This window comes from Lipophrys pholis (assembly GCF_963383615.2).
Source record: "Lipophrys pholis genome assembly, chromosome: 11".
In the NCBI taxonomy this organism is placed as follows: domain Eukaryota; kingdom Metazoa; phylum Chordata; class Actinopteri; order Blenniiformes; family Blenniidae; genus Lipophrys; species Lipophrys pholis.
This window is the reverse complement of record NC_137631.1, coordinates 1,244,756-1,270,459: the sequence shown is the minus strand read 5'-3', so window position 1 is coordinate 1,270,459 and position 25,704 is coordinate 1,244,756. Positions and strand designations below refer to the sequence as shown.

Below are 25,704 nucleotides of genomic sequence, written 5' to 3'. Positions count from 1 at the left end.
TTCCTCCCACTGCTCTTCCTCTCTCTACTCTTCCTCTCTCTACGCTTCCTCCCACTGCTCTTCCTCTCTCTACTCTTCCTCCCACTGCTCTTCCTCTCTCTACTCTTCCTCTCTACTCTTCCTTCCACTGCTCTTCCTCTCTCTACACTTCCTCCCACTGCTCTTCCTCTCTCTACTCTACTCTTCCTCTCTCTACTCTTCCTCCCACTGCTCTTCCTCTCTACTCTTCCTCCCACTGCTCTTCCTCTCTCTACTCTTCCTTCCACTGCTCTTCCTCTCTCTACACTTCCTCCCACTGCTCTTCCTCTCTCTACTCTTCCTCCAGCTGCTCTTCCTCCCGCTCCTGACACTTTGATAAACACTCGGAACTTAGCAGTTTTGTGAGAAATGAAATAAATGCAGACTCTATTTTTGAAATTTAATTTTGTTTCTACAGTCTTCAAAACTAAAACACTCAGAGCACCTTAACCTATTTAAGGTGCTGCTCTGGTGAGGACACGGGGGGACTGGTGAGGACGGGGAGGACTGGTGAGGACGGAGGGACTGGTGAGGACGAGGGGGGACTGGTGAGGACGGGAGGGACTGGTGAGGACGGGGGGGACTGGTGAGGACGAGGAGGGACTGGTGAGGACGGGGGGGACTGGTGAGGACGGGGGGACTGGTGAGGACAGGGGGGACTGGTGAGGACGGAGGGACTGGTGAGGACGGGGGACTGGTGACGGAGGGACTGGTGAGGACAGGGGGGACTGGTGAGGACGAGGGGGGACTGGTGAGGACGGGGGACTTTCTAACGCGTTCAGAGGAAACAAAGATCAGGTCCACTGCAGATTTCCTTGGGATATTTCAATCCATTTATTTAAATGAGGTTTCCACAGTCTAAAGTTGATGCCTGTCATCGGGTCCATATTTAATCTTTCCTCCCTGACACGGTTCTAAACTGTCTGCTCACCTGGCGTTGATTAAGTGGAGGTTTTATAACCTCCACCTTTACCTAGCTCCACCTAGTGGGCGAATATAAAACCTAAACAAATGGCCGGTCATCAGGACACAAACAGAAATAAACAATAAACTCATAAAATGCCTCCTACAACTTTATTATCCAAATAATCAGCTGAAAGATTGGAGGTTGAAGTAAAAGCTTATTCACACCATCACACAAAAGGTTCTCTAGATAATGTCACAATTGTTTGTAGTATTTTCATAATGCACATTTGGTATATATTATACACAAGTTTTATATATACAGTTTATCATGTACACCAAACATGTACACCAAACCATGATAAACCATGTGTACACATGACTACATGACGTGTACATAATGTTATTCAAAATTCATCTATTACCTTTTAAATACAAAATATAGTGTGGCAATATTCTCTAACAATATATACCTTTTATATTTTAAGTATTAATATATTTTGTACCATTATATACATTTTTATATTATATATTTATTTATTATTAGGATTATCTAATTATTTAATTTTGATTATTTATATTATATGTTTGACATATTGCATCTTGAAATGTAGTTTCCCTCTCAGATTATATTCCCGTCTCTCTTAAGAATGTGCAACCCAAATATTTCAGACAAATAAAATGTTCTAGTACTTCAATCAGCGGTGTCAGGTTTAGTCCGGGGGCCACAGACGGTCGGGGTTTGATATCGAGTGAGCTGGACTGGCGACTTAGAGCCTCAATAACCTCTAAATTTAATTTAAACTTTAAGAACTTTTCCTTTGTTTTGCCGACGATGATTTTCAAAAAAAAAAAAAAAAAATGATGATGATGGAAATGACTAAAATCTCAACATAAAGCCAATTTTAATGAAACATTTTGGTGAAAAATGCAGTGAAATGCCCCCCACACACACACACCCCCACCCCCACCCCCACCCCACAGTGTGTTTCTGCACGCTTATGACTCGTCGAAAACAAAAAGCAGCCGAGTCGTGTTTTTAACTTCACATCCTTTATATTAATTTATTCGTGTGTAAAATGTACAGCTGGAAATGAGACGATCTGATTGGCTCATATGCACTTGAGCAGGAAGAAGTTGCAGGAAGCTCCAGGAGGACAGTCGCACATCTTCCCGATACGAGATCCTTTCCTGACGGCGCAGTGCTCTCCCAGGTCGCACTACACACACACACACACACACACACACACACACACACACACACACACACACACACACACACACACACACACACACACACACATTTATATTCTGGTTTAATACTTTAATAACGCTCCTCTACCCTGGTACTCAGCAAATACCTGGCTGTACTTGTACAAGAGCGTTTCTACTTGTACTGCAGTATTAGCTGAGCCAGAGTACTAACACCCACAGAGGGTACTTGTATCCTGAGTACTTGTAACTCAGTTCAAACTGAGCTCAAGTACTGGCACTGTAAGAGTACCTGGTTGTACTTGCACTTGTATTAAGATTACTTGAGATGAGCCTGAGTATGGTTACTTGAACTCAAAGTACTTGCACTGCAGTTTTAGCAGTGCCAGAGTATCAATATGGAAAGTACCTCAAAGTACTTTTGTCGGAGTACTAGCCCAGAATAGGCACTAATACTCACAGAAGGTACCTGGTCATACTTGTTCTCTGAGTACTTGTACCTCAGTTTGAATTAAGACAGAGTGTTGGTACTGTAAGATGGTACTTGGTTGTACCTGTTGAGTATTTTTGCTGCAATATGCTGGGGATGAGTACTGATACTCACAGAAGGAACTTGGCCATACTTCTTCTCCCAGGGATTGATCCTCTTCGTCTGAAGCTTCTCCAAAACTTCGTGCAGCGCGCCGAGCTGCGAACAGGAAGCATCCGAGTCACTGTGGAGTCTGCTGAGTCACTGCGGAGCCTGCTGAGTCAGCGTAGGGTCTGCCGAGTCACTGTGGAGTCTGCTGAGTCAGCGGGAAATCTGCTGGGTCACTGCGGAGTCTGCTGAGTCAGCGTAGGGTCTGCCGCCTCAGTGTTAAATCTACTGAGTCAGAGTCTGCGTCAATTTTGCAGAGTCAGACTTTGTCCATTCTGCCGAGTCATCACACTTCTGTTCTACGATGTAAGTACTCAGATTACTTTGTCGTAAAGCTTCTAGTAATCTAATAATTGACAATATCACCAATAATATGAAATAGAAAGACAAACACTAAATGATATATATATCTGATACTAGTACATGGGAATAATGTACTTAATCAACATGGTTAAGTAAATAGATATTAAAATGTATTTTTTTATAATCTTTAAGAGAAAGAAGCAACAAATACTGACATGAATCATTAAACTTTTTTTCCCTCCAACGAGGAAACACTGTCAATAAAACTTCATAAGAAATAATTTTCAAACATGATTAAAAAAACAATATTTAATTAAGTCAATGTATATATTTTATTAACTGACTTGCAATAACTCAGATTTGACTAAAAAGATGTAAACTATATATTAATGTAAGAAATATCTAGAGATGCTTCCTGTTTCTGCTCCGATACAAACAAACATTAAAGAAACATTTACATCATGTTTATTTAAATTAACATTCTACAATTTAAATAAATGAAAATCGTGTTGATAGGACATACAGACAGAATATTAGATTTTCATCTCCTCCTACATTAAGAATTACATTATTTTAAAAAATGGAATACAAATATATACAAATATATTTACACAGTACCATAATTCAAATAGATAATATAAATACATTTTTAACAATTAAATACACAACTGAAAGTTCATATATTCCAAGATTATATAAACTAAAGAAGCTGAAACATTTAATATTATATATAAAAGTTACAGATAAATATACAATAGATGAAAAGAAGTGACTCTGGTGCAGATAATCTGAAGGACCATCAAATAATCTGAAGGATCATCAGATAATCTGAAGGAATATCGGGACGGGTCTTTAATGAGAACATTAAAAGTTCCGTGGCTGAGCGGACCCCCTGAACGCCTCACCAGTCTGTTCGGGTTGTATCGCGGCTCCTGAACGTCTCTCAGCTCCTTCTCGGCTTCCGTCCAGGCGCGCGGGCACAGCGCGGACAGCAGTGCCGCGCACAGCACGGCTCGCGCCCACATGTTTAACAAATAAACAGTAAACAAACAAACGAACAAACAAGCGGCGGTGTCCGAGCTGCCGAAGTCCGCGAGCGGCCGTCACTTTCCCGTAGGTGTTGCTCACACGCGCTCTGCCGCGCTCCGCGGCGCGCGGGAGCTTTGGATCAACCCCCCCCCCCCCCTCCCCGTCACCGGGATGACGTACCACCGCTCCGCGTGACGTCAGGAGCCAATTTCATTGTTTTAAAAAATATATTTTAATAAAACACAATGTTAGGAATGAATGTGTGACAAGTTTAGTGGAGGTGAATAAAAAAGTCTAAAATACAGATTAAACTTTAGCTCCGTGCCGATACAGAGTACAGACCCGAGTACTTCTAAGTATCATTATCATTAAAGAATAATTCATACTCCAGATCCTTCCACCACTGGTGAGCAGTAATGTCTTACAAGTAATGCGTTACTGTAATCTGAACTTTTTTCAAGTAACGAGCAAAGTAAGGGATTACTTTTACAAAAACAGTAAATAGATTACATTACTGTCCCACAGACAGGCGTTACTGCATTACTGCATTACTGAGTTACTAAACTGTGGTTTTGTCTTGTGAGACTGTCTCGGGTGAAAATACACACTGATGTAAATGTTAATAATGTGGAATACAGTCTGGAGACTTTGATTTGAACTGTTTTACTGCTGTATTTATTTCCTTCATTTATGTACTTGAATGAAGGAGTACATAAAAACAAAAGGTTTTTCATTTTATATGCTGGAAATTGAAAAAACACAAGTTAACAGAATAAATACTCGCTTTATTTCATCAAAATATACTGCAAAGTGCAGAAAATAGGTTTAAATGGTCAAGGATTTCCTTCAAGTCGGAGACGGTGATGAAGTTGCTGGTGATGAAGTTGCTGGTGATGAGGTTGCTGGTGATGAAGTTGCTGGTGATGAAGTTGCTGGTGATGAAGTTGCTGGTGATGAGGTTGCTGGTGATGAAGTTGCTGGTGGTGAAGTTGCTGGTGATTAAGTTGCTGGTGGTGAAGTTGCTGGTGATGAAGTTGCTGGTGAGGAGGTTGCTGGTGATTAAGTTGCTGGTGATTAAGTTGCTGGTGATGAAGTTGCTGGTGATGAGGTTGCTGGTGGTGAAGTTGCTGGTGCTGGTGCTGGTGATGAGTTTGCTGGTGCTGAAGTTGCTGGTGCTGAAGTTGCTGGTGATGAAGTTGCTGGTGATGAGGTTGCTGGTGATTAAGTTGCTGGTGCTGAAGTTGCTGGTGATGAGGTTGCTGGTGCTGAAGTTGCTGGTGGTGAAGTTGCTGGTGATTAAGTTGCTGGTGCTGAAGTTGCTGGTGCTGAAGTTGCTGGTGATGAGGTTGCTGGTGCTGAAGTTGCTGGTGATTAAGTTGCTGGTGCTGAGGTTACTGGTGCTGAAGTTGCTGGTGCTGAAGTTGCTGGTGCTGAAGTTGCTGGTGATTTAGTTGCTGGTGGTGAAGTTGCTGGTGATTTAGTTGCTGGTGATTAAGTTGCTGGTGCTGAAGTTGCTGGTGCTGAAGTTGCTGGTGATGAGGTTGCTGGTGCTGAAGTTGCTGGTGATTAAGTTGCTGGTGCTGAGGTTACTGGTGCTGAAGTTGCTGGTGATTAAGTTGCTGGTGCTGAAGTTGCTGGTGATTAAGTTGCTGGTGCTGAAGTTGCTGGTGATGAGGTTACTGGTGCTGAGGTTACTGGTGCTGAAGTTGCTGGTGATTTAGTTGCTGGTGGTGAAGTTGCTGGTGATTTAGTTGCTGGTGATTAAGTTGCTGGTGTTGTACAAACTATCTTCCTCCTCTTGATGTTTTATCAGAACATCATTTACTGTCTCTTCTGTCGTTCTCATCATTAATAAAGAATCTGCAGACGTCGCTCTTCCTCTCGTCGACCTGCTGCCGACGTTGATGACTGCTGACGTCACATAATGCTGACTGGGCGCTATTAGGGAGCGTTTACGAGGTTCTAATGAAAACACTTCCTGTTTGGAGCGAAACAGAACAGATTGATTCTGCAGTCATGATTGTCTCGTTCCCTTCAATAGAAATGTGCATCGATTTATGTGAGCTGACATTAAAGCATAGAAAACTGTTTATACACACACACACACACACACACACACACACACACACACACACACACACACACACACACACACACACACACACACACACACACCTGAGGGTATGTGATGACTTATGGATGAAGTGATTAGTTCTGATGCGTTTCTTCCGCTATCAAAGTCAAAACAACATTTTGGAGACAGACTGTCAGAGTGACTCGGTGAATTCGCTGTTGAGCCTCCGACTTCCTGCTCATCCGAAGAGGCACGGCCTCAAACCGACACACGATGTCCTCCAGAACCCACATGTTCTCCGTTCCCTCCCCGCAGACGGTAAATCCCACATTACGGTGGAGATCTGGAGGCGTTAATGTCCGTCACGTTCAGCCACTCACTTCAAATCCCCCCTGGTGGAGAGGCTGCGTCTTGACGTCGTCACGTGGAAACAGACAGGAGGGTCTGAGGTTCAAGTCCCTGAAGGTCACCTCAGTGTGACGGCAGGGGGCGGAGCCTGCGCAGGAAGAAACACTCATACAGCTGATCTCATCGGGTTAAACTAACAGCAGTGATCCAATGAAAGATCTACACAGATCACATCTGACACATCAAAAATATTCAAAACTAGAGCTACACTCGGTAGAGCGCAGACCTTCACCGTCGCCCGATTTGTTTACGGAAACGAGTGAGCATCGCTAGCATGATAGCCGTCAGCTCATATCGATGCTAACTAGCCTGTCAGGTAGCCACATCACTGTGAAACACTGAGCAGGGAGCGTCTCCATGGCAACAGACGCTGATCTCCTCTGATCTCCATGAGGGGGCCTCTCATCCACTTTGTCTGGGACAGTTCTTCAGTTTCTTGGGATTTATTCAGAAACGTTTAGCCGTTAACGTCCTAATATCTAATGTAATCTAATCTCATGGATTGGTCCTTGATGGTGACAAATCATCCCTGAAGATTTCATGTAATTTGGGTGAAAAGTTTTTGTGAAAAGTTGGTAAAATACATACAAACCAAGCTGTGTGTGTGTGTGTGTGTGCGTGCGTGCGTGCGTGCGTGCGTGTGTGTGTGTGTGTGTGTGTGTGTGTGTGTGTGTGTGTGTGTGTGTAGGACGATCAGAGAGTGAATCTCAGCCGGAGGGTTTAAATCCTCTGCAGCTTTACTTCCTCTTCTCTCTGCTCAGCAGGAAGTTGACGGCAGGAGGATTTCATGTTTACCCGCCACAATCCGCTCAGAAAGAGAAAAGAGGCTATCAAACTGTCAGAGTCTGTAAGAAGTCTTTAACGAGGAGCGAATAAAAACCTGGTGACTCAGTCACGCGGTTGCATAACGGAGGCTGCACACTTTGCGTTCACGATGAGAAACTGGTCATGATACAACATCACTGGACACGACGTCTCACTTCACCACATTAAGAACTAAACGATGAGTCAAACTTCTCTTCAGGAGCCTCGGCAAGCTACAAACTCCATTCATCACTTTGAATTATTATTCTGAGTGATGAGGTCTGGACCCAGGCCAAGACACAAGTGGTTTCCTTCTCGGACGAAAGTTGTCCGATGATGTTATGTTTTCGTCTGCGTGCTTATTTCTTTCTTTCTTTCTTTCTTTATTTATTTATTTATTTATCGGTTTGTATGTATTCGACCAACTTTTTGCAAAAACTACAGACCCGAATTGACGCCGCTGCCTGACCTTCCTCGTTTGCATCGATATGAGTTTATGAAGTCAGGAAAAAAAGGCCATTTTAAACCTGAATTTATGAGCCTGATAGAGGCTGGAGCGCAGCGCCACCTGCTGCTCACCGGCCCTCGCCACACGTCACTGGACTTCACTCGGACCTGTGAATCTTAAATTAGTCTTCCTCCTCCAACATCCAGATCATAGAGCATCTTCCTCCCGCTGACTGTGTGACCATTCTGACTGCAACATCAGTAATTTACTCTTTTCATTGGAGTAATCAGTTACTTTCTCACTCCTGCTGGTGGAAAGTGAAGTTGACTTTGTCTTTTTTTTTGTGCTTCACAAACTGACCGCTCACTCAGTTTCTTTGACAGCAGATTAATTTGAGGCTGACGGATGTAAAGCTGCGGCTCAGGAACCCCCCCCACACCCCACCCCACATACCCCCCCACCCCCCTCCAATTGGGTGCCCGTTATGTAACCTGAGCGGCGGGGGACTTAATGCAGGATGCTGAGTCAGCAGCTCTTTTGACGAGAGTCTTTGAAGAGTTTTCTTCCGACCGGATCATGAGGAGCTTCTTCAGCTCCTCTCAGGGAAATACTGAGCCCTGCGCTGCAGCCGGGGGCGGACTGGGACCCGCCGGGGTCAGGGGTCAAAGCAAGACATATATATTCCTAAACCTGAACCCGAACCCCATACTGGCTGGAGCACAGCGCCACCTGCTGCTCACAGGCCCCCCTGCTTCATGTCACTGAACTCCACTCGGATTATTACCTTCACCAATGAAAGTTGGGCTTGAAGTTTATGTTTTCATCTGCATGTATATATTTATTGGTTTGTGTGTATTTTACTAACTTTTGGCAAACATTACTCACCCGAATTCCATGGAATCATCCGAGGATCAATCGATCAGATTTCGGGACGTTAACGGTTAACCATTTCTGAATAAATCCCAAAAAACTGCGACAAAGTGGATGAGCGAGGCGCCTCATAGAGGAGATCAAAGGGGATCAGCGTCTGTTGCCATGGAGACGCTCCCTGCTCAGTGTTTCACAGTGATGCAGCTACCTGACAGGCTAGTAGGCATCGATAAGCTATCATGCTGACGACGCTAACTCGGCTCCATAAACAAATGTGGCGTTGGCGAAGGTCTGTGCTCTACCGAATGTAGCTCTAACTCACAGATTACTTCCAGAAGCTTAAATAAAAATCTGCACATTTTGATGATGAGAATTTTCAGCGTGAACAAAAACAGTAACAATGGTTTAAAGTAAAGTCTTTACGGGTAACTTATTGAAGAGAAGTACTTTATTGGTCTTTGGGGGAAATTCTACTAACAATATGTTGTGAACGAGCCCGTCATTAGGAAACAGTCGCTTTGAGACTCAGAATTAACAGGCAAATTAAGTGAATCTCATTTTCTAAAGAAAAAAGAAGATAAAAGAAGAAAAAAGAAGATAAAAGAAGAAAAAAGAAGGCCCACGGTTGATCCCAGAGGAACTCCAAACCTCCATCCGTTATTTTCAGATCTGATGAATTCTCCTCAAAGTGTCACTTTAGAGCAGCACTGCTTCCAGACGAGTCCAGGTCCTGGAGTCCCAGTCCTGGAGTCCAGGTCCTGGAGTCCCGGTCCTGGAGTCCCAGTCCTGGAGTTCAAGTCCTGGAGACCAGGTCCTGGAGTCCAGGTCCTTTTCTTCCTGCTGGACAGAGGTGCTTCATTGAAGGACCTGTGGTTTGCGAAGTTCCCCCTCAGGCCCTCCCGTCAGCCGGCAGCCTCTCGGAGTCTCTTCAGGACCTCCTCGGGACTGAGACCTGAGTCCACCCGGACCAGCTTGTCTCTGGATCTGCAGCCCTGCAGGAGGAACCAGAACGGGGGATACGGCATGAGCTCGGTCCCACGTGTACAATGTGGGGTGATTTTCCCTATGGAACGCTGCCACCTGGTGGCTGAGATGATCCACACTTCTAACTTCAAACATTCCCCAACTAAACAGCGACCATCAGAGTGTCTGTGGACCTTGTCCAGAGAAACGTGGCTCTTCTTCAGCTGCAGGACTTCAGCCAGATAACGAACCAGCTCGCTGTTCGCTTCTCCGTCTGTTGGTGGCGCTGCGATGGAAATGCCCACCGCCTCGGCTGAAACGTCTGCGGGAGGAGCAGAGAGAGTTGCTCTTACTATTCCTGTGTGTCTGTAAAACCTGCAGTGTGTCTCTAACGTGTCAGAGTGTCAGTAACGTGTCAGTAACATGTCAGTAACGTGTTAGGATGTCAGTAACGTGTCAGTAACATGTCAGTAACGAGTTAGTAACATGTCAGTAACATGTCAGAGTGTCAGTAACGTGTCAGTAACATGTCAGTAACGAGTTAGTAACATGTCAGTAACATATCAGTAATGTGTTAGAGTGTCAGTAACATGTCAGTAACATGTCAGTAACGTGTTAGAGTGTCAGTAACGTGTCAGTAACATGTCAGTAACGAGTTAGTAACATGTCAGTAACATGTCAGAGTGTCAGTAACGTGTCAGTAACATGTCAGGAACGAGTTAGTAACATGTCAGTAACATGTCAGTAACATGTCAGTAACATGTCAGTAACGTGTCAGTAACGTGTCTCTAATGTGTTAGAGTGTCAGTAACATATCAGTAACGTGTTAGAGTGTCAGTAACGTGTCAGTAACATGTCAGTAACGTGTTAGGATGTCAGTAACGTGTCAGTAACATGTCAGTAACGAGTTAGTAACATGTCAGTAACATGTCAGAGTGTCAGTAACGTGTCAGTAACATGTCAGTAACGAGTTAGTAACATGTCAGTAACATATCAGTAATGTGTTAGAGTGTCAGTAACGTGTCAGTAACATGTCAGTAACGAGTTAGTAACATGTCAGTAACATGTCAGAGTGTCAGTAACGTGTCAGTAACATGTCAGGAACGAGTTAGTAACATGTCAGTAACATGTCAGTAACGTGTCAGTAACCGAGCGTCACTGCGTGCAGACGACCTGTGATGGCGCTGTGTTTGGAGCCTGGCTTGGCGTGCACGGCGATCCTCACGGCGCCGCTCTGGTCTCGAGTCACCGGACCCGAAGCCGCCGCCTCTCCTGGTCCCACTGCCACTGCAGCCTGGTGACCTTTGACCTTTGACAAGGAAACAGGAAGTAGTTGATTCAGCGTCTGAAACATCCTGATGGAAGTTTAAATCCTGAAACATACGTCTCATCACACGGTTCTGTTGACCTGACCAGTAACCTGAGAGATAATCAGATTGGGAGTCTGCATGTGAACTGGATCTGTGTTTGGATCAGAAGTAGGTTGGATGTTTTGTATAAACTTACAATTTAAATGACGTCTATAACAGTAGTGGGTCTAATTAGGAGTTGAAAGGTAAATCAAGGGTTTTCCATCCACTTCTATTGTATAGGAAATGAGTAGAAAAGTTTAGAAGGTTGAAAAAGGTCGTTAGAGGTTAACAGTGGAGCTTAAAACACCAATAAATAAAGAAATGACGATATGAACACAGATATTGGTGTTTTCAGCGTTTTTCTACCTTCTTGGGCATCTTGCTGTTTCTGGAGCTCCGGGACTCTTCGGGATTCTTCGGCACCTTCCGGGACTCTCCGGCCGGAGGAGGCGGAGGTTCGGACCGTCCGGACCGGCGGAGCAACGGGACGAAGGCCGGTAAGAAACGGCTGCGTTCTGCGGCTCCGGGCGGGCTAAAAGAGACGAAACGTCCCGTTAGAAACACACCGGAGCGGGAAAACATCAGTTAGCATCTTAGCTTCAAGCTTAAAACGTAAACAGAACGACTTCCGCTTTTCAAAACAAGGACTTCCGCCTTCTTCAAAATAAAAGCATGAACCATTTGATGAGGGGGCTGCAACCCGGGGCTCTGGAGAGTCGTGTGGCTCCTCAGCTCCTGTGTAGCGGCTGAATTAAGCTCTGCTTATATGTTAAAGACCGCACGGTGGCGCAGTGGTTAGTACACTCGCCTCACTGCAAGAAGGTCGAGTTTGCATGTTCTCCCCGTGTGCGGGTGGGTTTCCTCTGGGTACTCTGGTTTCCCCCACAGACCCAAAAACATGCACTTGGAGACCCTCAGCTCTCCAGGACACACTTGAAAAAGAGATTATTAATCTCAATGTGGTTCTCCTGGCTAAATAAATAAACTTTTGTTTTTATTTTATTTGAGCTCTAATCTGATTTGAATCTGTTGAATCTTGAGGCTGAAAATCAGTTAAAGAAGATGAAACAGCTAAAACTGCCAGAATAAATGAAATTGATCAAATTAAAAAGATAGAATTCCTCCTGATGAGTTTATATCAGCACCAGATATTTCTGTGTGTTTTTGTAGGATTGTCTTCTTCGACCTCGTGTGTAAAGTTCTACGTAGTTTTTCTAGTCTGTCAATCTGTTTTGTTTCCTCGTTACTGTTCTGGGTACTGTGTTTTCCTTTTTGTCCTCCATCTTCATCCTCTGATCCAACTACAATCTGGCTCCTGTCCAGAATCCAGAAGAAACTATTGAACTGGACACGCAGAAGGACGGACAGATGAGCTTTGGTCTGGATGTCAATTTCCCAGAGAGTTTCCTCCATCCTCACATCGATCCACCCGCCCACTTTACTTTCCCCCTCCATCAGCAAACTCACACCTGAACTGTCTGTTAGAACATCAGCAGCTCTTATTGGTTCTGACTCTGTTTCATTATGAGCAGGACAGGAAGCTGCTGCACTTCCACCAGCAGTCCGCTAGAGGGAGCCAAGCAGCTTCAGAGGAGGACAGCCTGGGACCAGCCATCCATCCAGCCATCCATCCATCCATCCATCCATCCATCCAGCCATCCATCCATCCATCCATCCATCCAGCCATCCATCCATCCATCCAGCCATCCAGCCATCCATCCATCCATCCAGCCATCCAGCCATCCATCCATCCATCCATCCATCCATCCATCCATCCATCCATCCATCCATCCATCCAGCCATCCATCCATCCATCCAGCCATCCAGCCATCCATCCATCCAGCCATCCATCCAGCCATCCATCCAGCCATCCAGCCATCCGTACTTCTTCATTCCATACAGACTAACCGGAAGGTACTTCATGTATTAATTTTTTTATTTTTTTTGGAATACTCCAGAGCGGCCGTCTCCTTGGTCACTGTGTCACTAAACTCCAGTTTACTGGAGGATTACCACTGCTTCAGTCCAGAGCCACATTAGCATTAGCCTTCAGCTCCCTGTGAGAATAGACATGTAGGATATGAGAGCTGAAGCGCTGCAGCAGAAAGAATCCATCTTTCATTTGTCTCTGAATAGTTTGGGATTTGATTTAAAAAGTGAAACGCCTGCACGAGCAGCACCACGTGAATACTGTTCCTCCGTGTGCAGCGGAGACCCGGTCAGGCTGTCACGTCGCCCCGTTTCAGCGTCATCCAGATGTTTAAGGGCTCCATGGAGGCACGAGGCTGCTGCTCGCTTTCCTTTATGCTGGAATCAGACTTGTCCTCGGGAGAGTTTCAGAATTCCTTTAAGTCTGGTTTTAGACGTGGTTCTGGACGGTAAAATAGATTTTTGTTGTCTCCAGACTATTTTCAGATGCAGTAATGGGCTGATTCCTGCTTTGGATTTGGATTTTGTCTGGTTCTGGACGAGTTTAGTACTTTATTTACGTGATTCCAGAGCTGGTTTACACTTGGTTTTATACTTTCTTTTCTTTCTTTAACCTTCATTTTACCAGAAAAACCTCATTGAGATTAAAAAATCTCTTGCTCAAGGGCATCCGGGCCCAGATGGGCAGCGGGGTACGTTAAGGTTTCAGACAAAACAGGCTCATAAAACACTTAAAACATATAAGAAAAAATCTCAATACATTAAAAAACATACAAATTTATCATTCAAAACATCTGCAGACAGATGTGTCTGTCTCCAGGTTTATTTGTTTATTTCTCAGGGAGAATAAACCAAAAAACATTAATCTTATAGAAAGAATGCTTTGTACCAGATTTAGCCGCGGCTCGTTTCCATCTGCAGTCCAGGAACGCAGCGTTATAATACAGATTACAGATTAGCTAATACAGATTAGCCTACAGGCATGAGTAACATTAACAATAACCATTAAAATGTTTTACCTGGATTCCTAAAATTCATACAGAGTACAAAAAATATTGTGCAATACGTTATACAAACAACACAACGAGCAGGAACACAACATGATGAATAGAACCTTCAGTAAATTATAGTAACATCAGTAAAAACCATTAAAATTCATCACCTGGATTCAGAATACTAAAATACATCAAACTACAACGCAATAGGCCATTTGAATACATTAATGTGACACTGCTGGTTTTCCATGATTGAAATCTTGAGACGGTCTGGAATCGGATCGAGGGTTTAAAAGTCTTAAATGAAAAGTTGCTTCTGAAATTCACTTTAAAAGAGTCCAGTGAAACCAGGTTTTTAACTTCCAGGGTTTTCTGTTGTCCAGTGCTGACTTCAGGAACAGACGGATGGCACCAGAACCTAAATACTCTAAATACTCACCAGTGATGGAGTCTCCCAGCGTAGAAAGAAGACCGTCCTACTGCAGTCTACAGCAGACGAGGGTGAGTCAGACATTTCAAATTGGTGATGAATTGAACCTCGTACTGATACTGACACTGACACTAGGCTCAGACCGGATTTAGACTCAGTCTTTGTTTGGTTCTGCATTGGTTTGAGACCAGTTTGGACCTGGATCTGTTTGGACCAGGATCTGTTTGGACCAGGATCTGTTTGGAGCTGGATCTGTTTGGACCTGGATCTGTTTGGACCAGGATCTGTTTGGACCAGGATCTGTTTGGACCTGGATCTGTTTGGACCAGGATCTGTTTGGACCAGGATCTGTTTTGACCTGGATCTGTTTGGACCAGGATCTGTTTGGACCTGGATCTGTTTGGACCAGGATCTGTTTGGACCAGGATCTGTTTGGACCAGGATCTGTTTGGACCTGGTATTCAGACTTTGGAGTTCACTCTTCAGATGTAATGAGATGTTTGACCGACTCCAGACCTGCTTTCTATTTGGTTTCGGCTCTGCAGTGGTTCTGGATCTGTTTGCGGTTTTGTTCCAGACTGGATTCTGGCTCCGGTTCTCACTCGGATTCAAACTGGTTGTAACTCCAGAATCAAACTGGTTCCAAAAATACACTTTCTAGATCACATCTGTGTTCCTGTGTGTGTGTGTGTGTGTGTGTGTGTGTGTGTGTGTGTGTGTGTGTGTGTGTGTGTGTGTGTGTGTGTGTGTGTGCGTGCGTGTGTGCGTGCTTGCGTGCGTGCGTGTGTGTGTGTGATACTGTACAGTGTGTGTTGGATTGGACAGAGCTGATAAGTATTCAGACCTTGTCTAGACTGCATCAAGATAGCAACACCCGTCCTGCCCCCCACCCTTCCTCCTCCTCCTCCTCCTCCTCCTCCTCCTCTCTGCACCGATGCTCTGGGATCTCCTGCATCAGACGGGAATCAGAGGGAAATCCCTGCAATCCAGCGTTTGACACACGGTGAGTAAACAATCCTCCATCTTTATCCTCGTCCTTCTCTCTCTCATGTCAAAACGATTTTCCCTCCAGTTTATCACTTCAGTACAAACACAGATCAGAGCTGCTTTTAAAAAAACGGCAACACACCAGAACCAGAACTACAAAGTATAATACTTAAAGTATATTGCTATGGGTATTTGTAGTGAAGTACTGCATCCGTTCTGTGTGAAGGTGATGTGTGATTCCAGAAGTGATGAGAGGTGAGTTTCTTCTGGCGGCTGCTCCAGCTGTTACGTAACACCCGGGCTGTGTTTAATGGGGCAGAATACTAAACAGCTGGACGGAGGTACACACCTTCGCCTCACTTCAGCCCATCGGATCAGACGTTTTCGTATTTCACTAATCCTTTGTACCGCAGAGATTTAGAACAGTTGAGGTTCGTTGACTCTTCGAGGACATTCAGTGTTCGGTCTTTGAGTTAGAAGCAGTTCCTCCAGTCACGGCGCTGCGCTGCCGGACAAACTAAACATCTGTATTTACGTCTTGTTCATTCTAGAGCTTCGCCAGGGAAAGTTGGCTGAGAAGGGTCTGTGTATCTATTGGGTTGAATGTATTTGGCCAACTTTTCATAAAAACTATTAACCCGAATTAATCCCACACATAGTGGAGGAGAGAGGCTCCTCGTGGAGGAGATCAAAGGAGATCAAAGGAGATCAGCGTCTGTTACCATGGAGACGCTCCCCGCTCAGTGTTTCACAGTGATGTAGCTACCTGACAGGCTAGTTAGCATCGATATGAGCTAACGGCTATCATGCTAGAGATGCTAACTCGGTTCCATGAACAAATGTGCCGTTGGTGAAGGTCTGCGCTCTACCGAGTGTAGCTCTAGTTTTATTTATTTATTTGTTGCTTTCATTCTGCAGAGATCACAATGCAAACTTTTAACGTCACTGATGGTTTAGTAGGAAACGATCAACAATAGAATCCTCATCTTTCCTTCTGTTGAACGACTCCTCAGGGAAGTCGTGCGAGTCGACGGGAAGAACGCGTCGCCATCAAAATACCAAGAACATAGATTCCATTTCAAAATAAAGGTTTGATGGTGATGACCAGGCCCTCGGAGTGCACTGCAGGGAAAACAGACTGGATTCTATAGTGGAAAACCACCGCACGGACTCAGGGACACTCCTCAAAACCATCATCTCCGAATGCATTCAGTAACCATTGTCTGTCAACACTCTGGAAAACCACCGCCTGCTCCTCAAATCCTCTGTCTGCTTTTCAAAAACCACCGCCTGTGAACACTGTGGAAGACCAGATCTATCGTCTGCTTCTGAAAAACACTTTTGGAAACTTCTGAAACCCACTGTCTGTGAGCAGTCCAGCGCTCCGTTGCGTTCAGACTGGCCACTAGAGGTCAGCGTGAGTTCTTCTGGCTGCAGAAGCTCCAGACGGTTCAGAAAAGCCTCTCGGTCTCGTGTTAAAATTGAATTCCTCTGCTGAGCGTCCGACAGACTTAAAAGTGACGTCTGGCCGCTCGTCCATCATTTTTAATTAAAACTTTACATTTCGCGATTGCAGACGACGTGTTTTTCCTCCCAGTCTCGGCAGCGCCACAATTAATTCATGGGCTATACGTTTTGCCGGCTGACGGGAGGTTGCGCTGGGCTGCTGGCGCTGCGCCTGATTTATAATGCATGGAGTGAAACGCAGGGAGGAGTGCAACCGAAAGAAAGATGGAGGACGGACCGAGGGACGTCTGTGTGACGGAGCTTAGCTTAGCATGAGAGCGACGCGGCTTCAACTTAAATATTCATACTTGTTCTTTAAAACATCAAATAAGATTTTATATCTTTATGCGACAGTTTTAAAAAATGTATTTAATGATCTTTATATATAAACTCACTCAGGCTTACAGAAGACTCTCTCTGGCGATACTCACACACTTTTCAAACAAGTCCTCTTGTCTTGCAATACCACTTCTTACCACCAGATGGTGCAGTCAGCCACTCGAACCACTTTTAAGGCCTTCAGTACAAAAATAACGGAAAAAAAGCGAATTGTGACACGAAAAGGACTAAAATATGAAAAGTGCTGACTTAGTAAACGTGGCATTACAAAATCTACGTATGTGTGGAAATATCGGAGTAGTAAATACTCAGTAAATAACTGAGTAGTTAAAAGAATTAAAAAAAACATAAACCACATCATAAATAACATGAATACTACTCTAGAGTCTTTATATAAACAAACAAAATAGAAACTAGTTGCATTTTTAACGTTCACGTGAACTGGCTCACTGCTGCCACCGATAGGACGGAGGTGGTATTACGTAAATCTCACATCCTGCAACTCTGAGGAAAGAAAAGTGCTGCTGTGGAAACTGATGGATGGTGTGTGTGTGTGTGTGTGTGTGTGTGTGTGTGTGTGTGTGTGTGTGTGTGTGTGTGTGTGTGTGTGTGTGTGTGTGTGTGTGTGTGTGTGTGTGTGCTTGGCGAGCGGCCAGCAGCGCCCTGCTAACAGACTGGAGGAGTATTTTCCTTCTGGTTTCCTGTTTCCCTCCAATCTAATTTGCTGTTTCGCCGCCAAACCCCGGAGATCAATCTGTAAAAAGTCCACGTCAGAAAATAACCTGCAGAGTCATCGATCCTCCGTCTGGTTAGCTTCACCGCTCCTTTTCCTCTGCGTTGCTGATTCAGCAGAAAACAACTCGAGAGTCTCTCACCGTGATGTCACACGGCTGTGATGTCACGTGTTACAGAGTCACGTGACTGTAGCTCCGCCCAGTCCAGCACAAACCAGTTAGTAAATCACTGCTTTATTGACTTAATAACTGACTGGAGTCTCAGCGGGATGAAATAACAGACCCCGGTTAGCCTTATGTCAAGCTGCCAGTACAGAGCATCACTGCCACTGTGTCATTAAACTCCTGTTTACTGGAGGATCATTCACCTCAATTCTATTTATATAAAAGCACCGAATGCATCACATCACCTGAAAACACTGTGACAGAGAAAAAACAACAGGAAGAACAGGAGAAACCTGCAGAACCAGGCTCAGAGGAGGAGAAACCTGCAGAACCAGACTCAGAGGAAGAAAAACCTGCAGAACCAGGCTCAGAGGAGAAACATGCAGAACCAGGCTCAGAGGAAGAGAAACCTGCAGAACCAGGCGCAGAGGAGGAGAAACCTGCAGAACCAGACTCAGGAGAATCCTGCAGAACCAGGCTCAGAGAAGGAGAAACCTGCAGAACCAGACTCAGAGGAGAGATCTGCAGAACCAGTCCCAGAGGAAGAGAAACCTGCAGAACCAGACTCAGGAGAAACCTGCAGAACCAGGCTAAGAGGAGGAGAAACCTGCAGAACCAGGCCCAGAGGAAGAGAAAGATGCAGAACCAGACTCAGGAGAAACCTGCAGAACCAGGCTCAGAGGAGAAACCTGCAGAACCAGGCTCAGAGGAGGAGAAACCTGCAGAACCAGACTCAGAGGAGGAGAAACCTGCAGAACCAGACTCAGAGGAGAGACCTGCAGAACCAGGCCCAGAGGAAGAGAAACCTGCAGAACCAGGCTCAGAGGAGAAACCTGCAGAACCAGGCTCAGAGGAGGAAATAAATGTCACAACCTATCAGATCTCCGTGGTTCTGCTCAGGTTCTACCAGCGTGACGTCAACAGGTCCGACTGGGGGAAGGTTCAAAAGGAGAGTGACGTTTAGCGCTCACCGCGAGATTCCGTGTGTGTGTGTGTGTGTGTGTGTGTGTGTGTGTGTGTGTGTGTGTGTGTGTGTGTGTGTGTGTGTGTGTGTGTGTGTGTGTGTGTGTGTGTGTGAGTGATAGTGAGGCGTGTTTCCTACGTCTGACTCTATAATCCTCCACCATCAGCTTTACGCTGCCAAAGTGTGCCACTGGGATTAATGTGTGTTTGTGTTGGTGGACGTCTGCAGATCAAACCACCGGGGGGGGGGGGGGGGGGGGGGGGGGGATTAAGGCCAGCTGCCCTGAACCATGCAAACTCTTCAGGGGAGGGGGCAGGAGGAGGTTTGTGTGTGTGTGTGTGTGTGTTTGGGGGGGGGGGGAGCATGGAGGATGATCTGAGTCATTCTGCAGGATCCCCCTTGAGCTTTTGCAGCACCCTTTAGTCTGAGCTGCTTCCTGGATGTTCTCCAGACTCCTGCAGCTTCACCTTTACTCCTCCTTACTAAGTGAAAACGCATCCTTTGTTCATTTCTTTGCAGTTCCATTTTTCACCCGTTTTCCACGGAGATGGCATCAGAGCGATTTTGAAAAGGGTTACCTTGGGAGCCGTTTTCAAAAAGTTACACTTTCAGTGGCTCCGAGCTCCGTTGTCGTGGAAACGCTCACCTAAAACACGGTGAAAGGTTATTACTTTTTTTTTTCTCAAAACAAGTTTAATTCTGTCTGTGGCGAGCTCAGTAGGTAGAGCATGAGACTCTCAGTCTCAAGGTAGAGGGTTCATGTCCCCCGTCCAGCTCAGTAGGTAGAGCATGAGACCCTCAGTCTCAAGGTAGAGGGTTCATGTCCCACACCGGGCTCCACCTTCCTGTGGGCTCTCCACCTTCCTGTGGGCTCTCCACCTTCCTGTGGGCTCTCCACCTTCCTGTGGGCTCTCCACCTGCAGGAAGGTTCTTAATGGTGCAATGTGTTCTGGGTGACGGTGCTCAGACTGAAACCCCCACCACCCGGGGACGGAGAAGAGGGAGGAGATGGATGGAGTTTAATTCTTTTTATTTATAATTAAAATGTTTCTGAAGATCGGATGTGTCAAAATTTAAAATATAAAATCTATACAGGGAATCGTTTGAAGTAATTTACCAGTATTGAAGATAAAAGGGTATTTTCACAATAGTCGTTGGTACGAGCTCCTATTTGCTTTACAAAGATTCTTTTAAAGATTTGCTCACATCAATGTGACACAACTGCTCCGTCATGATGAAACACATTGTTAAAAATACAACGATAATAATCTGATATTTTCTCCTGCTTTCTGCTCCTCATATCTGTAGAACAACGGTGAACTGCTAAATCTCTGAGCTTGGTGTTTCTGTAATTTCACACCAGCCTCTTTCTACGCTGGATGCAGAATTAAGCCCCAAAAAATTCAACAATTCCCGAACATACTGATCAAAGATGTTTAATAATTAGTAATTATATACTAATGATTGCCAGTAATTTGACACCAGCCTCATCCTTTTTCTGATCGCAGATTCGGGCCACATTCAACCAACACAAGAGTTTGATTTACATTTGTGTTTCAAACTAATTAAACTGATTTCATTGATTCACTGAGCTTTTAGAATAATTGAATCTGAGGATGATGCTGCAGTTTGAAGAGTTTGTTGAGAGACGTCCAGACATTTGATGGGTTTTCTCTGTGATGCAGATGTTTGTGCCGTGTCCATGTGAAATCCAGAGGTTTGCAGCTGCGTGCCGCTGACGAATGAAGCCGATCGTGTCGTGATGCAGTTGTTACCTTCCTCCCGACCGTCTGGCCAAAGGCGAAGTGAAGCTGTGTGTTGTAATGAGCCCACAGACGCTGCTCCATATGGTCCCGCTTCAGGGCCACACACACCCTGTGAAGTCATTTCATGGCCGAGATGGTTATGTTTTCGTCTGCGTGTATTGATTTATTTATTTATTTATTGGTTTGTATGTATTTTACCAAGTCCCCCAGCCAGCTCAGTTGGTAGAGCATCACACTCTCAGTCTCAAGGTAGAGGGTTCATGTCCCACGCCGGGCGCCACCTCCCCGTGGGCTCCCCAACGGCTCACTGTTTCAGAATAAATCCCTAAAAACTTTAAAAAATTGTACCATGTAAAGTAGATGAGAGAGGCACCTCATAGAGATCAAAGGAGATCAACGTCTGTTGCCATGGAGACGCTCCCTGCTCAGTGTTTCACAGTGATGTAGCTACCTGACAGGCTAGTTAGCATTGATATGAGCTAACATGCTAGTTATGCTAATTCCATTCCACAAACAAATGTTGGTGAAACTCTGCGCTCTACCGAGTGTAGCTCTAGTTTGTTTATTTATCTGGACCCTTTCAACACAAATGTGAATTCACTCACTGAAAATCAAAGAATCAAGTAAGTATTTGAGAAAGAAGCAATTAAAAGACATTAAAATATGATAGTCCATGTTCACTCGAGACGATGACTATAGCTGTACAGATTCTATCGTCTGCTTTGTTGGATTAACGAGGTAGAAAAGTCGTACTCTTACATTTAGTGAACTTTTTTATTTTTTCCAGTCAAAGTGAAAACAACTTTTTCCCCCCCATCTCTGGCAGCAGCAGGTTTAGCAGAGCAGCCTCATAGAGTCACCCGTCACCCGTTGGTGATCAATGTAAAGGCTGTGCTTGTTGGTGGCCTTAATATCAGAGCAGCAGCAGATTCAGCAGAAGGATCATTTCTGTGTCCTTGATGTGGAAAACCTTGTATTTATATAAAAAACTCTGTCGGCTCAGTGGAATTTGTTCGCTATAAGAGAGACTTTTCCTTTCAGCTCTTATTGTTGGTATACGGCCCTGAAGTGTTGGAAAATATCAGATCGCAACAGGAAGTCAGGGTTCGGGTTCGGGTTCGGGTTCGGGTTCGGGTTCGGGTTCGGGTTCGGGTTCGGGTTCGGGTTCGGGTTCGGGTTCGCTGTGAGCTTCTCCTGAACTGGTGTCGGTGTTTCTCTGACCGTCGCTCACTGATGCCGGCCGGTGGAATGTTTGTGGACGTTAGAACGGGACTGTGTGGAAGACTCGGGCAGACGGTCGGTCTCATTTCCTCCCTCCCTCATCTCTTAATCATGACGCCTAAATGCTGGGAGCAGGCGGCGGTGCAGCATCCGAACGCAGGAAGAGTAGGAGGAGGAAGAGGAGGAGGTGTGATGAAGATACGGTTCCCACAAACAGGCTGGACGTGATTCAGTTCCTGTAAAAAAAAAAAAAACAAGAACTGCGGGACTTCTGCACCACCGTAACAGATAACATCTCATCAAGCATCGCACTCTAAGTCCACACATCTGTCACTCTCCTCCTCCTCCTCCTCCTCCTCCTCCTCCTCCTCCTCCTCCTCCTCATCCCTCCATCCCCCTCCCACTGGCCTCCCATATGCCGCTCTCTCTCTCCACCCCCTCCACATCACATGGTACAGTCCAGTGGGATGGAGCCTGGGAGGTGGATGGTACCACGGAGGAGGCGGAGGGGGGGTGTCAGCAGGGAGAAGTGCTGCAGAGGGGGAGGCTGGCGCCGTCCTCCTGCTCTAATCCGTCCCGCCTCCGTGTGGTGATGCTCCGACTCCGAGCTGTCAGTGTTCAGGCCAGCAGGCTTGTGTATCGTCGCCGTGACTCGTCCCGGTAAGAGAAGCCAGACTGACTTCTTCCTTTTCCCTGTTTGACTCAGGCTGGATCAGAAATCTGTTGTCTGTGATTTTATTGGGCTGATATTTTAAATGAGGGGAGTTTCGCCGCACGTTTCTCAGGAGTGTAAGTTTTTCTTTTGTCGTGTTAACGAGTGTTTGTCAGGAACCCGGCTCCTCTGCAGGCAGCCCTACTTTCAAACATTGTTTTCCAGCTCCAGCCCGAGCGCCACAGACGAATTCAGAGCACGAACACACCAGACACCTGAACTTTTGTTCCTGTGCTCCGCCGGCGGCTCCTCAGCTCCTCAGCTCCATCAGCACGACGCAGAGAGAAACACCGACGGTGTGTGAAGAGGGTTTGAGTCCCTAACAAGCCGTGAAGTGAAAGGAGAGGCGGGTCTATTAATAAGAAGCAGAAAAGCCGGCGTGAAGCAGGGACGGCCGCATTATATAATCAATGCACACGCAGGTCTCAGGTTACGGTCTCGTGCTGCGTGCTTCCTGCCGCTGGCGGCGTGTTCGGGGATCAGTCGGATCATCTGCCAGCTGACGCTCAGTGATGGAGGAGGGACTCGACAGCCTCGCTCCCACTGCGCAGTGTGTTCCAGGACGAGAGGGTACAGACAGGTTGTGTTTCCACTGACAAAAGTTCTGGATGGTACCGAAGGTACCGTCACAACGGTACGGTTCCATAATTAGGAACTGCGACTCATTGGTTGTTCGGTGAACTGGTTTGTTGAAGTGTCGGCGCTACGCAGTGTCCCGGTGTTCTGACGAGGTTCAGACGCTCCTCTTAGTAACGAGAGAGGCGGAGCTTGAGCAGCAGCTGCTCTCCACAATGAGAAAGTTTTTGCTGAGTCACAGAGAACGATGCTTACTGCCTGAGCTGCAGCGTAACTAATGAGATCCGCTGGTCCCGTGACGACCATCACGTCATGACGTCACTGAACAACACCAACATGGCGGACTACCTGCTCCAGGTGGCGCTGCAGAGCTGCTGATGCTTTAATAAGGAGATATGTTGATTTGTCCATTTCGTTTTTTCATGCTCTGTGTCTTCTTCTCTCTTTCTGGTGTATTTCTGTGGCAGCGTTATAGCGCCACCTCCAGCCCTGGCATCTGTACTACATCGTTTTGAGTCGTTTTCATTGTGTCACAGATGTTTCCCGTGTGGAAGGGAAACTTTTTGAGAACGATGGGGACAAAACAGATTCTTGCTCCTGTGGACAGACTCAAGGACATTTTGGGGAAGGACAGGACAGAGCGGGGCTTTGAACCCCAAAGTTGCGATTGGAAGATGACCTGCTCTACCGACTGAACCACAGTGACCCCTGTGGGCCGATGGTGGGCGGATCTCTCTGGTCTGGCTGACTTGTGGTTGTGATCCAGTTGGGCTCTGGTACCTGTTCCAGTGTAGTTTGGTCTTATTCCTGTTCCTGACCAGGCCGTGGTTTTATTTGAGTCATTTGCCTGGCACAGTGGAGCTGGGTCGGTTCAGTACAGTCCCAGCGGCTCTGAGGACACTCTAACAGGATGTGTGTGTGCTCAGCGTTGACAGAAAGTAAACAAGCGTAACTCTGTGGGTTTGAGGATTAATGGTAAACAAACAAAAAGCCATTGTCTTTTAAAGATGATCATAGTACCTGAATCAGAGAGCAGTCATTGTGCTTGAAACTGTCTGACTCGCTGAGTGTATTTCTGGGTGTGTGACCCCACCCCCCATCCTCCTGCTGTATAAAGGAACACGGTACATTATTGATGTGCTCTTGGTGACGGAGGCTGATGTCGAGCTCCATCATCGCTGCTGCTGCTGCTGCTGCTGCTCCATCATGCTATAGAAGTGAGGGGTTTGTGGTGAAAACCGGCCACCTGCCGCCCAGCCTCACGGCTCTGGATGCTCTTTGTGTCCTGTTTGTTGTGGTCTCAGTTTACACGGGAGGCGAGCTTTTTCCTGTCCAGCTTTGTGCTTTCTGTTGTGTCAGCCGACCTCCGGCTAACAAATCACAGCAGCTCGTAGGCGTTTCCAAAAAACCCTGAAATCCTCACATTTTCTCCTCCAGTCACTGGGACGGTGTAGGCTATTTATAGTGTCGTTTTTTTATATAAGAAGAACTTATATTAAGCTTCAAACCAACTCTGGCGGTTTGATTAAAAGGGAAATTCAGCATGGAGGTCTAAATGGACCAAATAGGTCTGAACACATTGAATAGGTCCTAATGAATTAAAAAGGTCTGAATGCACCAATGTCTAAACACACAAAAGAAATCTAAATCAGCCAGATTAGTTTAAATGGATCAATAATCCCTAAAACAGACCTGAGAGGTCGAAGGGGTCTTTCACATTTTGATAGTCTGGGATTCGGTTCACTTGGAAAGGGAGCCGAGAATGTTCACCCTGACCTTAGAGATCAAACATCCTGCAGTTACACCTGCTGCTGTTTGGGGGCGCTGTCACCTGAAACAAACACTGACCAGAGAGGAAGTAAAGAAGAAACACAGCTCACTGATTGGTCCATACCCAAAGAGGAAGTCCCTCCTCTTTAGCCCGTGGTGGCTAGGCTAGTTAGCTCGTGCGTGGCTAATGGGTAGCCACAAACAACCGTGATATCTAGTCTTCAGACCAGATATCAATGAGTCTTCCTCACTATTTCTTCCTCAATAATTTCACTATTTTATAACTTGTTTGTTTACTACCCAGAATGCATTCTGCACTATGTCATGTCCTCTCACCCCTCCCACTAGAAAGATCTTTGCAAAGGAACCGAGACTAAGGTTTTTAAAGGGTCCAGAGAACTTGTTTGCTCCGATTCAGAGTTCGTGTTCTCTTCGCCCAAACAAAATGGTTTTTCCCTGAAGAGACTCTGGACCGGATCAAACAGAGGAATGTGAACGCACCCTAAGTGAACCAACAACAGACCAAAGAGGTCTAAAGAGACCAGAGAGGCAGGACAGCTCCTGAAAAGCTTTGACCAATCACAGGCAT

The 25,704-nt window shown here is 45.8% G+C and overlaps 2 protein-coding genes across 3 annotated transcripts; both read right to left on the bottom strand.

The window, feature by feature from the left end:
* Positions 1–1,962: 1,962 nt before the first annotated feature.
* On the bottom strand, positions 1,963–4,210 carry cart2 (cocaine- and amphetamine-regulated transcript 2). Its single transcript, XM_080474983.1, has 3 exons — positions 3,979–4,210; positions 2,738–2,821; positions 1,963–2,141 (listed from the first exon to the last, which is right to left on the bottom strand). The coding sequence occupies exons 1-3, from the start codon at positions 4,096–4,098 to the stop codon at positions 2,034–2,036; spliced, it is 312 nt and encodes a 103-aa protein (XP_080331109.1). The 5' UTR covers positions 4,099–4,210; the 3' UTR covers positions 1,963–2,033.
* A 4,903-nt stretch (positions 4,211–9,113) lies between these two features.
* On the bottom strand, positions 9,114–11,663 carry cUnh15orf40 (chromosome Un C15orf40 homolog). 2 transcript variants are annotated; one of them, XM_080474453.1, is made up of 4 exons: positions 11,388–11,663; positions 10,843–10,978; positions 9,864–9,991; positions 9,114–9,698 (listed from the first exon to the last, which is right to left on the bottom strand). In XM_080474453.1, exons 1-4 carry the CDS (start codon positions 11,601–11,603, stop codon positions 9,609–9,611), a joined length of 570 nt encoding a protein of 189 aa, XP_080330579.1. In that variant the 5' UTR covers positions 11,604–11,663; the 3' UTR covers positions 9,114–9,608. The 2 variants fall into 2 exon arrangements, with proteins under 2 accessions (XP_080330579.1, XP_080330578.1); XM_080474452.1 differs by having other exon boundaries at positions 9,139–9,698; positions 9,787–9,991.
* Between the last annotated feature and the right edge of the window lie 14,041 nt (positions 11,664–25,704).